The 13,567-nt window shown below is 40.5% G+C and overlaps 1 protein-coding gene across 1 annotated transcript in view; it reads right to left on the reverse strand.

The window, feature by feature from the left end:
- Positions 1 to 12,660, reverse strand: part of GRIA3 (glutamate ionotropic receptor AMPA type subunit 3) — a 161,953-nt gene extending 149,293 nt beyond the window's left edge. Inside the window, exon 1 of the mRNA XM_009275302.1 lies at positions 12,508 to 12,660. Coding sequence (XP_009273577.1) covers positions 12,508 to 12,655 — 148 coding nt within the window. The 5' untranslated portion in view covers positions 12,656 to 12,660. The remainder of the gene's footprint in view (positions 1 to 12,507) is intronic.
- Positions 12,661 to 13,567: the final 907 nt, after the last annotated feature.

Below are 13,567 nucleotides of genomic sequence, written 5' to 3' on the forward strand. Positions count from 1 at the left end.
GCTGTGTGGTGCTTAGTTGCCAGCTGGGGTTAAACCATGACACCTAGCCATTAGAATAATCTTCAAGTTGTAGCATTATCCAATTTACAAGCTTATTGCTAGTATAATATGAAGGACAATCAGCACACCCAGCCACACCAAGAAAGCTTTTCAGTGGGATGTTGCTAGCATAAAGGCCGACAGCAAAAACATTAATGGTACCAACTTCTTCAGAAAGAGAACACTCGCTTTCCAGTGGACAAACAGGGTAAGCTCACAACCCAGTTGGTGCCTCCATACCTCTGAGAAATGAGACAGGCTGTACTGTGGAAGTTGCCTTTGCAAACAGAAAGTCAGTGGCTGTTTTAAAATGAAAGCCTTGATTATATCGTTAAAGTAAAATTGTCTGCAGGACATGCACCCATTCTTAAAAGCTGGCTTTTCTCTATGAATTTATCAAGCTGAAGATCTTTATTGCTTTGATCATCAATATTTTAAAGTTACTATTTTTTAGTCTATATATTGGCAATAAATCTCTACACACTTGAACTGTAATCATCACAGCACAACATGATACACTTCTCTCAGAGATTTAAAGTTGGACTCAGTCACAAAAAAACACCCCAAACAAACTGGGTAGGAGGATGGCTAAACTGGTAAAATAAAGTCTCTCAGTTTCAGGTAAATGATTAGGTAGCAGCGTACACTGCTATTAACCTCAAGTCCATAATGAGAGCTTAAATGAACAGTTCTAAGTGGATGCAGGCCTTTGTAACGGAGCTGCGCTCCTGCAGTTGGCACTAATTGACCCTTTTGCTGGCAGGCTCAGCAGAGAAGGCAGTCAGCAGCGTATGAACTGCAGGCCCTTCTCTGTCATGCAGAACAAAGTCACAGTCCTGATTATCCAGGAGGTTTGATCTTAGTGCTTTACACTTCTATACATACACTTCTATAGCATCTTTCATCCAGGAATGAGGCAGGCAGGATAGCAGGGGAGAATCTTAAACTGCTATTGCCCTTCCCACACCCATTTTGCAGAAGGAGGTCTCCTGTCTTTGGAGTTTTCCGACACTTTCTGCAAGTGTATTCCACATACACTGAATTACACAGCTGAATTTCTGAGAAACTGAAATGATAGATTCGTATTTCACACATAGCTTCACCCAGGCTTCTTGAAAACACAATTAATAATCGATTTTGATTAAGTTATTTCCAAGAAGATTTTAATCCCCTTTACAGAGAATGTTGCAATAGATTAAATCCAGCCCAGCATACACAAGAAATACACAGGGCTGATACAAGCATTTTTAGAGACAACATAGTAGAAAGGAGGAATCATATTACTCCTGCTTGCAATTTTGTCCAGAAAGATGCCATTTTTAAATTCATGTGAAGATCCTGATTAAGGCAGACTATTCCAGAGCAGCAGATTTTGGAATCAATTAACAAAACAATTCTTATTAACACAGGGAATCTCCAGACATTACCAAGGAAGCATAAAATCTTTTCAGAAAAGCCCGCAAGGAAAATATACTTTAATATCAAATTGTATCCTCCAGTGTATGCAGCGATTGCCTCAACTCAAATCTCAAATGCATCTTATGTGAAACAGGGGCTAGCACTGCAGAACAACACAATAAGAATTTAAGACAGGAAGTGCAGATAATTTATCTGAATAAAGCTTCCAGGAAAATAACTGATTTATGTTGATAATGATCCAAGCTGGAACCTTACCAGGATGCAGGAGTTAACAGCATCACTACCTACAATACGTTCACTATTCATGAAAAATAACAAGGTGCTTTTACAGACGAAAATAGGTTAAAGTGTTAGCTTTATGCTTCAGCCAGAAGACCCTGTTTTGCCAGAGATCTGTTCTTGAATTACCTCTAGATCAACTCAGAAAAAAAATGCCATGTTTTTCAATCAGGACTATCACTATTCACGCAAGCAGGTAAGAGACACAAGCAGTTAAATTTCACAGAAGAGTCTCTGGTTTTTAATGTCACAGAGCCTCTATTCATACAAGAATTGCAAAATCCATAAACTGATGCAGAGAGAGAGAGAAAAGTAGTGAAAGGTTCACAGCTACAAAAACACATATATGGGGGGAAAGGGAAAAAAGAAAAATGAAAATCTGAAAGTAGAGATTGTGTAAGTGACTCCTGCTAAAAGCAGGGTCAGCACTTTCCACTGGAGACCATTTGATTTACACTATTTTGTTTCAATTGAAAAACAAAATCTTTCCTTGGCAGATTCTGCTCTACACAGTCTATTACAGATACTTCTGAGATACCCAGCATCATTTATAAAGGGACACTTATTACTGCTGAACGTGAACGTTTTGTTAAATTTCCCAAAGTTCCAAGAGGAAATATGTGCGATGCTACACAAGGGGGTATTCAGTTAGTTGTTGAAGTCAAGAGCCTGGACAACCTGGGTAGTCCTGGAGGAGAGGTGCGCTACTGATTAAGACGCTCCGAGTCTCCCTTGAAGAATCCATTGGCTATCCTGGATCCACATCCCACACTTATCCAGAGGCTTAAAGCCAGGAATACCCCATGAGAGACCACTCTGTTTTTACCCTTTACTGGCTTCACTCCTTCAAACTCCCACAGAGCTACTCCAAATTTACCCTGGTGTAAATCAGATCAGAGGAAGACTCCATTATGTATCTTGACTGCCCGTATTTCTCTAATGGGATACAAAAAGGCTTTTTTTTCTTTCTGTTAGGGTAGAACAACGAAGCACTAAAACATTTAGGTCCCAGTGGACATTGCAGATATGCACTACTACGTATCACTGCTTGCAATTTCTTTTTGTGTTATTTAGCACAAAACAACTGGCAGTAAAGCACATCTGATGCATATGAATGCACATCTTTGAAACAGGACACTGTGGTTGTAGAAACTATCACTACATTTACTACGCTCTGCATGTAGTAAAGCTATACTGATTCATGCTTTAAACAAGGCAACCTCTGCACCTGAAGCACCAAACTGGAGTAGTGAAAAACTTCATGAGGGTTAACTGGTCTTATTTTCATCAATTTTGGGCTTATCTCACTGCCCCTCCAGGTAATAAAGGAAGTTGCCTGTAGATGGTGCGGGAAGACATGCTATACATACTTTAACTGACAAAAATTGTCTATCCATAAAATCCATCACAAGCAGCTTGAACTGTATACCCTGAAAAATGCAGACAGCTTCTTCCAAAACACACACAATTTTTTCTTCCACATTCATCATCTATATGTCATTATAAAAATTGGACAGAACAGGTGCTTTTACATTGAAAAAGGCAGATTCATGTCTGCAGAAACATCTTGCTAACTCGGACATGCTTTACCAAATTGTTTCAGTCAAGAAAAAAACCGTACAAAACCCAGAAATCATAATCCAAACCAAAACATTTGGCTTCAACTGAAACCGAGTCAATTATTTGAAGTCTGCAACTATATAAAAAGCTTTTATTTTTAATTCTCTAATTTTCTGGTTGATCCCAATCTAATCTTTAAAACCTTTTGGGAACTATATCTGAAATGAAAGATTAGCAAGTCACCCAGCTCCCATCATTTCCAATCGTAAGTGTTTTTGAAGTCATGCAGCACGATGTTCTGGTATATACAACCCGTTTCTGGGATGCACAGAACAGCAGTGAGATAATGGTTCTATGGAGGAACTCATTCTGAGCTGGCCAAGGCAGTCAACATAAATATATGAAAACTACCATTAGTCATGAGAATCACTCTGCTGACATGGCTGAAATAAGAAAGAAATAGCATTAGCTGGCATAGGACAACCAGATACATTTTTTCTCTTTAGTATTATTTTATATTCATCAAGAAGTCTTAAGTAAATAGGCACAAAAAGCAATGTTTTAAAATGGAAATTCGAAGTAGGATAGCAGATATTATGCTGACTGCTCACTCATCCAGCTTTTCCTTAGGTCCAACTCCTTTCAACATACCCCACGATGGTAGTGAAGCCACTTTGGAGATGCTACCTGACCACTGCACAAGCACTTTGGAGAAAGATGGTCGAGTACATTAAACTTGCTAGACAATTTAGAATCCCCCTAACAGTTTTGATTCAATGCAGGGTTAGACCCTGGGTCAGTCCTTTGCAAATCGATGGACGCTAATTAGCTCTCATCTAACTGCTGGGAAAAAAGAATGCACATGAACTTGAGTTTTCTGACCATCAGACTTCATTAGAATCCAAACTTGGTGACACAAGCGGTAAAGCCTAAGAAGACAAAACCCCTGTAATCGGTAAAAAACAATGTCTTGCCATGTGCTGCTGTAGAAAGGCTATGGAAAGTTCATCACCTGAAAAAACTTTCCAATTACGACTTCTCCCCAAGCCATCTCTCCCCCTGCGCCTCCCCCTCAGAAGAAAAACACAAACGACGATGACAACCACCACCACCACCAAAAAGTTTTAAGGATTTTAGCATACACAGCAGGGTACAAAGACCAACCAAGACATGCGTCATGATGCAGCAACGCTGTGATTCACAGGACCTGATCCATGTTCACTAAGTGGGCTACGGCACCTATCTCAGACTAAGATCTCTGAAATGGAAATCAGACAAAGAAATCATGGAAGGCACCAATCCCTGAAATGCACTGCCGCACATCTCTTGGAAAAGCTGGCAGCTGTGAGATACTGATTACAGCACGTTCTACAGACCTCACTGGGAGAAATCAACAGGCAACACTGCTTCTAGTAAAGACGGTTCTTTCTCCCACACTCAAATAAGCAGTCTGAGTGTAGGTCAGGTAGGCAAGAACTGGGCACATGCTGTGCTGCAGAAGTGTGGACCGTACTTACAATAAAGATCCAGGGTGTGTAGGAGACAAAGAACTTTGCAATATTAAACTTGCTTTCTTTCCAACAGCTTTGCTTATTTCAGGTAAAGAGCTGAAAATTTCTCCTTTGTCAAGTGACAGATTGGCTTGCTGTACAGCTGCGACACATGTTCTCCTAGGTCCATCAGTGGGAATGTATGTCACCTTCTAGCAAGGACAGCAAATTAGTAAATGCTAATTTCAATTTATTTTTCAGAAGCGTGAAGAGTAGGCTGGTTTTTGGTGGGGTTTCTTCTTGCTCTTTGATTTTTTGTTTGGGATTTTTTTGTTTGGGATTTTTTTTTTTTTAAGGAAGGGAAGTGGAAGAAGTGATCAATAAAATGAAAAAAGGCACTGTGAGCCAAAGCTCTCCAAGTTTTTCACTGCACACAGCCCTGCAATACCTCCTTGTACAGGAGAGAGCAAAACTGTGCTACCAAAAGTACAAATTGACTCACTCCAAATCATGCTAAGAGCCATCAGAAGAGTCCACAGTTTCCCAAGTTCAGTCCCTTTACCACATGGGCTGGGCCCAAATGCTTGATGTTTGCATATGACAAAACTACTGATGGTGAAATCGGCAAGCACCATTACACACATCAGTCCAGGAGAGAGAGGTGTGAAAATAATGAAGTATATGTGGAATGAAGTAAGTATGCATGGACTATATACCATCAGAGAATGGATATACCTTTCCCAGATATCTGCATATGATTTTAAAGACAGTTCTTGTATTAGTGACAAGTCAGTGAAGTCACCATGCAGCCCTGCATTTTTTTTGAATTCTTGATCTGAATTTCAAACATCACATTTGAATAAACTCCAACAAATACAAGCCCAACACAAGGGCAGGACCAAGCATCCAAATGCAATCCCGTAACTTACAAGTGGTCTGAAAGTGAACACGTTGTAAATTGTGTTTGAAAAAAGCAAACAAAAAACTTTCAGCATATCTGAAATGTCCAAATAGTCTAGCAAAATAATTACATACAAGAGACCAGATAGGTCGTTCCATTCCAGCAGAAGAGTGCTCACCTGGGCTATTATCCAATTCTAGGAGAGCAATTCACCCTTTTTACAAGTGCCTGGGCAAGTTATTCGCAGCGCAGTGTCCCTGCAGGTTGATACTCATGCATAAGGGCTTCTGTGCCTCCTGTGCAGTGTTTGTGTGAGGGCTGCACATTGCCACTTGCTATTTTAGAAGCAGTTAACATGATAAAACAGACCCAGTGCCTCAGACACCACAAGGAGGATACACAGGAATGACTGCTGGGTGGATTCATCGACATAACTCCTTCCTACATTCACCTTCCTCTTTACACAGAAACCTTACCACCAGTTTCTCTCTTGCTCTGTGTGTATATGATAGTTTTACCCCTAATAATTACATCTTGGTGAGAACAACTAAAAAGGCACGCACTGCCTTTGAATGTTTCACATATAGCTACGCGTTGATAAGTTAACTCTGCATTTCTGGTGCTATAGAAATATCTCCAAGCTCCCCAATACAGTCAGGCCAGAGTACAGACTGTGAAGCTGTGTGATAGTTATTAGTGTCCACACTGCAATGACTACAAACAGCCGAACATGAGTGTCTACTTTGGAGTCTTCATCAGATGACTGCACACGAAAAACTCCAAATCATCTCGGAGTTTGAGGTTTCTAGGGCATCGGATATTCTGAAGATGAACAATAATATAAAGTAGGTGATATAATGGAGGGAAGCACGCCTCTGACGGGAAACATTAACACATACACATTTAGAAGAAAAAGAATCCCCATGGATGAAATCTGGAAATTGCTTCCCTGCAGTGATCATCACACAGTTTCACAGAAACTGGTTTGATCTAGATCAATCATTTTTATATTTCTATTTTTAGATCACCACATTGTTCCAGTGGAGGTACAAGCCCCTGTATAGCAAACCTCACGACCATAGGAATAGAGTTTTTAGGCTGCCTTATGAGTTCCCTTAGAAAGGGGGCCGTGGCCTTCCAGTGATCTATACTTTACAGCAGCATAGAAAGTACTGATCTGAGGCTGTAACTTAAATGCCAAATACGAATTAAACATAAACATCTTTCTCACAATAAATGAACATGAGTTTCCAATTATATGGTTTGGCTTGGTTTGAAACTGAACTATGAAACCAAACTGTTGCTGCTTTAAAAATAACATATTCTAAAGCATTTTAAGGATGCCTAGCTTAATCAAAATTAGCATTCCAAAATCGGTAATGACAAAATATGTACTTTAAATGGAAAAAATGTTAAATCGCTAGATTGTGACAATAAAGAATCATTAAAGATACATCAGCTCCCTCATTTCACACCTTCTTCCATAACAGTCCTACGCTTGCAGTAGGACGGCCTCCCACCTCCCAGACACTGAACACAGTGAACCCAGAGGAAAGAAACCCACTGTTTTCTGTGGCTCTTGGACAAGCTCCCGAGTCAGCCTTCAACAAAACCGTGTTTTTTTGTTGTTGTTAAAAGCTACTGTCACATGCTTGTTTCCCATCATGGCATCTCCATTTCCTCCTAGAGATAAACTACAGCTGTTACACATTTTATTGGAATGTACAGTTAATCAGTAGCTCTCCAACCCATGCCAATAATCTCATGGGTCCTCCAGGCCCAGTGCTATATAGGAAAAGTGAACAATTTCATCCTGCATCTGCACAAAATCTTTCCAAAATTGAACAAGTAAATGGCGCTCTTCATTGTGCTTTATTCTTCATTCATTTGGTGAATTCAGAGTTTCTCAAAAAATTGTCCATTCATATGAGATTTTTTTCCATCCCTACAGTGTGAGTTAAATGGAACCCTAACATCTAAACAGTATATAAATGCTATGTATGCAGCAGAGGAGGAGAGAGAGGAGAGTCAGCTTATTCTGAAATTAATTTAAGAAAGAATAAAACATACTTGAAAGCAGTATGGTTCCTTCTGCTAACACTGAGATCACATTCAGCTTAATGACAAAGCATCTGCTCTGCCACGAAGTGGAAACAAACTTTAGTTGGAACACACCCTTCACCTTTCGACCTACCCCAATATTGCAAAAGCTCTAAACCCTAAACTAAAGCCAGCTCATTTTCTTTGTCACACAGCAGTAACATACAATACTTGAGCACGTTCCGCGTCATAAAAGGCATTTTCAGGGATCTGTAATGAACTGAGTTGTGTAGAAAGCACATTTCCAGGTGTTTTACCACAGAATGCTGGGAGAAGCCACAGTGCATTCCTTATCGGGAGAGCAAGGCACCTACCCTGTGGTCTCTACTCATGCAAAACCAGCAGCACACGGCCCAAACTTGGCAAGACTTTCAGTGAGGCATGCTTATGCTTTTGGCAGAAGGGAACTGACCACTTTCAGCATCAGTGTCCTTTGCCAGCTGGCCAAAGAGTACACAGATGCAAGGGAAGCAAATTATCTGCCCACTGGCAAAAAGAAATGCCGAGCAGCACCTAAGGAAAAAGTGTGTGTGTGTGCATGCGTGCATGCGTGCACGTGTGCAAGTGAGTATGCATGTGAGCATATAGAGATATATATATGCACCTGTGCTTTGGGAAAGGGAGTAATACAGTTAAACTGGAAAAATTGTCTGCTACTAACCCTGTGCTATCATTTTCTGCAACGTTCTCACAACAACAAACAGGCACTTTTTCCATTAAAATCTTCCAAGTCGAATTTGAAAGACTAAACACAAGGACTGCAAAGATGCTAAAGAAAAATTTTCCAAGAAAGTCTGAAATCAGACTCCCTCAAGACAGTGTCACTTACAGGATTTTAGCAACTTAAGGTAAGCATGTCATTGTGTCTTCCCTCTTTTTTTGGTCTCTTTAAGAACAAGTGCCCGTGGAAAAAACACTACACATCAACATTTGGTAAAATATAAAAAGCCTTCTGGGTTCAGAAGATATATGAGAAATGACTCAGAGAAATTAACAGGACAAGAATTTGCAGCCGATAGGTTTAGCTGAGAGAGGGAATCTGCCTGTAGATTAATTAGATTCTGCAATCACAGCCCCTTTTCACCCGTACACATCCCACCACTATCATTACATGATCAACAGATTTTAATGAAAACTAATGCTTTCTTTTGAGAAATTCCACGCTGACTACATATAAGGTTGCGTTTACTTTTCTAAATATTTCTTGAAAATTGTACATAACGCAAGTGCACATTTGTTGGCTGTAAAGGTGTACAACAGCAATTTTTTGCAATGACAGTGCAGAGAGGGAATATGAGATCTGTGTGCTAATGAGCTGACACTGCAGAGGCTAGAGCAGTGTTAGTATAGTGCACTACAAGTGCAGAGCAGAAAGACATACGCGGGTTATTTCTAGGGAATATGATCTACAGAACTGTACGCATAATTCAACATTAATACTAACATCCTTCATCAGAGGTTATAAGAAAAGCATGAAAGGCACTTCAGTGATGAATTTATACATTTGAGTTGTTATATTATTCTGAAAAAGCCAGCTCACTCCCTACAGGAGCATTTTTGAAGAAAATATAACATCCATGTTTTACTTGATTTTATTCATTCACAGGTCAAGCTAACTTTCTTCCTTTCAGTTTTTTTCTGATGGCAAAAAGCTGCATATTTTAAAAGATGTAATAAATCCCCCCCTAGAGCCAGGTGATAAACTTCAACTCACCTTTAAATACACTGGAATTTTCATCAGTGTTTGCATTTGCTCTCTGTTAAGATATCATACAGCTAAATAAATAGGTGGATTTACAGACAAATACAGAGTGGATGAATACTGTATGCATGTGTGTACATTAAATATACAGAGAGGGGCTCGGTGCTAGCAGTAAAGCAGGGAATACATGTACATGAATCAGATTATGCATCATTTAACTGAAAAAGGAATGAGAGGGAGGGGCTTAGGGCAGGAATTTTCTTTTGCTTCTAAACAAGTTTGTTCCCATGTTGGGATACTGCCAAATCAGCCCTACCAGAGGTGGGCTTTTTATCTCTGGCTCATGAGGATACTTCAGAAGAGATTTTTTTTTCTCGTGCCTCTGGAATGCACCAGATTGCACCAAGCGGGATGTGCAGCTGTACACCAAGAACATACGTCTTTCCTGAGCAGAGCCCCTCTCAATTCCTGCACACATGAACACTTACTACAGCCTCTATCATATAAATCAAACCAAAGGAGAATGAAAAGTATTATTTTATGGATACTGACTAGCACAGGCCCTAGGCTCAAGCTACACATGCTACTTTCTCCAATTTCCCTTCTGTTCCTTTACCTATCCCACCACAAAGTCAGCCACAGCCTCCCTCTCCAGTGAAGGCAGTCAGAGTCACTGCAGGTTTCTCTCCTATGGATCCCTGCCAATTGCAAATATTGATCAAACGGCTGTGTGACAGCACTGGAGACAATTTATGCTTATCTCCAAGAGAAGTAAAAATGTTGTGGAAAGAATTCCTTCACGGATACGGCAGCACCCTGAAGTTATCTGCCACTCCACTGGGAAGTGAGGATGTGATTAAGGGTACTTAGGCCAGAACGTTTTACATGTCAGCCAGGTAGTGTGAGGAGCTATTAGTTCATCCTAATGCATCGATATGTATGAGCATTCTGACACTCAAAGATAACTGCTTCGAGATCCAAGAAGCGCAACTGTTCTTCTATTTTTTTTTTTATTTTGAGCTACTGAGACCTATGACTGGTTACTTGGACTCACCATATTCTTTTCCTACCAACAGTATTACCATATGGTTGACATAGCTATGGACAAGGTCACCTTTTCATTTTCTTTCTTCTGTTTCTTTTTTCACATCTTCTATTTTTAAATAGGTTACTGTAGGTTGGTATTCTCTGGTCTATGGTTTCTCCAGAGATTTAAGTTTTCCCAGTTTCGCTGCACTGGTAATATGTGTGTTGGAACATGCAGCCCTATACTACAGAAAGCCATCTCATCTTACTAAAATGGTCACAGCTTTCACTAAGCAATGACAAAAAACATTAGATGTCAGAAGATGAGAAGCACACTGACTAAATGATACATTGACTGTCTCTGAACGAGCATGTGGTTCACTTGTCTTGGTGGGATCTGTAAAGAAGTGCTGGGAGAACTTTTAAAAAACAATAATTAATCACCCAAGCAGTTTAATGTATTTAGTTTAAATCCATATAATTGATATTTAAGAAACTATGTTTGAGATACAGCCTCTTGAAGGGATTACACTGATTAAGGATTAATAGTCTGATGTTTGTTGTAAGAGCTGTTGAGGCTGGATAGGATTAGTAAAATAAGATGTAAAGTACAGACACGCTTTTATTTACCATTTTTTTCCACTTTACCAAATATTTTTATTGGATATTATATAATTAATCCCCCTGAAAAAGTTTTAAAGGTCCTAATTCAAAGCCCTTTAAAAAGTGTAACGCTGCACTAGCAAGAAGTAGTCACATGGGGGATATGTTAGAATACCAATCTAAAATTTGTCCAAAATACTTCCTATTGTATATTTTCTAACCATCAACTTTCTCAGAAAATACCCGAAACCCTAGAAGAATAAAATATCTACTTGTCCAGCCTTCAGATTATACAGCCTGGGACAGGAATATAAGAACTATCCTATCCCAAACAAACAGAAAAATAAAGAAATAAGATATTCAAAACATGAAATTGTTTTAAAGCAAGAGATACTAGTTTTCTGTACTCTAATACTTCACTATTTTAGTACAATGCTTCCTCTTTGAACATTTTACGCTGTGAGTACATGAACAGGAATCCTGTTCATAACACAAAGTTAGTACATTGCATTCAGAGGTCCTTTAGATCACGCATGTACAGACATATTTCTGTATACTGCAAAGTGCATGCAACTACCTCGCAAGAAGACTCCATTCATTTTCAAAAATTTACAATAAAAACTGTATAAAATTGAATTTGGACACATCAGTAAAACAAATATTCAGGAACTACTATTGGTAAAGGAATGCTTTTTTAAATGCAGAACATGCACCAGTCTTTCAGAAAGAGATTTCGCATTTTAACACCACATTAAGACTACTCAAAGTTCTATTTTGCTTCTTCTGTTAATAAAGGCTCAAATTATACATATTCATTGCTTGTGCAGAGCTATTTCTTATAACGCTTAGCGTTCCGATTCCATTTTCTCTCCCCTCAGCTCTAACGGTATTTGTCAGTTTACAGTCTCCTCAGCTTTTAACAGGACTTTCACTGTAAGAAAACAACCCAGTATTACAGGGCAGAGGAGGCAAGTAAGCCCCTCTAGCTTTGTCCCCTCAAGGTCACTTGTAAACAGCTGTTTCTGTTTTATTCCTACACGGTATTATTTGCAAATTACGCTATTTCACACAGCTAGGTCATAGCCTCAACAGAAAAGGGATGTTACTTCAGCGGCAATTCACTGATCACAGCTACACAGCGCTGCTATATAACTAACATGGTGTTTTTTCTGGAAAACAAAACTAAGGGGGTGAAAAGAAGCGGTGAGAGAACTTTCCCTAAGGTATTATTCAACCATATAGTGCTGCAAATCCACTAAACCTCATGCCACTACACACATTTGTTGCACTGTATTGTATGAACAAGAACTCTAGGCTACCAGGGAGAAATTGAAGGTAAGAATAGATAACAAATAAATATTTTTTTAAAAAAGCATGTATTTACTTACAAGCATTTGTCACTGAAAAACTGTTGGAAGAGTCCAAGTGATCTACATGATAGTTCAAATGGAAGGGCTTTTCTGTGGTATTTTGGTTTGTGTTGTATAACTGCACAGCAAATCGAAATGCACTGTGCTCCTGAACAGTGTTCCTCATGAAAAGTCCACCTAGGATAGGAAAAAAAGAAAAAAGGGAAAAGGTATTTCAGAATGAATTTTGAGAAGAAACAGTGGCAATTAAGTTACATTTGCATACTGTACATCTCAGGAAAGAATGAACAGGAGCAGGCTGAGCCTGAGCACATAATTCTGACAGAGCGCGTACATGAAATACATACTCCAAGTCCAAAGTTCGGCTTTTAAAGCCACACATCACATCCAGGTGCCCCCGAGCGATCGGGAGTCACTGGGAGCTGCAGGTGCACCTTGAAAACCAGGCCACTTATACACGGATGCCCACACACAGATTTAAAAGTCTAACTTGGGGAATTGTGGCTCCTAAATTACCTCATACTACCCAAATAACGTCTCTGTAGTTATTTGCTAAGGACACGGGTGGCGTGCGGCATAGCAAACGTGCGGTTTTAAACGGTCTGGTGGAGAACACGCACAGCTGAGCGCTGCTCCAAGGGAAAGGCAGGGAAAAAACCCAAGTTTCACTCGCATGCCCTCAGCCTTACGGCTCATTCAGCCCCAGGTTTAGGGCACGTCGTTACAGATTCACGCCGTTACTCTCTCACATTATTTGCTACACGGGATGCGCTCCTTCAGGGCACGATTCCGCATGAGCACGGACCAAATCCTCCTGCCGTTCCTGAGGTGAATGGACAGCGCAGCAGCCCGGCACCGCTCACAGCCGCCCGCCAGCGCAGCCCGGGCACCGCTTCTGCCTCTCGCTCACAACAACGGGAAGGAGCCGGAGCGGGGCTGGCCCCGAGAGCTACCGGGGCCGCCCGCGCCCCTACCCGGCGGCGCCCTGGCTCGCCCCCCGCCGCCCCCCGCTCCCCCTCCACACAACTTCCCCTCGGCTGGCAGGGGGAAGGAGCTGGTCGCGGCGCCGCGGCAGGCG

The sequence above is a fragment of the Aptenodytes forsteri genome, unplaced genomic scaffold (genome assembly GCF_000699145.1).
Source record: "Aptenodytes forsteri isolate BGI_AS27 unplaced genomic scaffold, ASM69914v1 Scaffold143, whole genome shotgun sequence".
NCBI classification, from domain to species: domain Eukaryota; kingdom Metazoa; phylum Chordata; class Aves; order Sphenisciformes; family Spheniscidae; genus Aptenodytes; species Aptenodytes forsteri.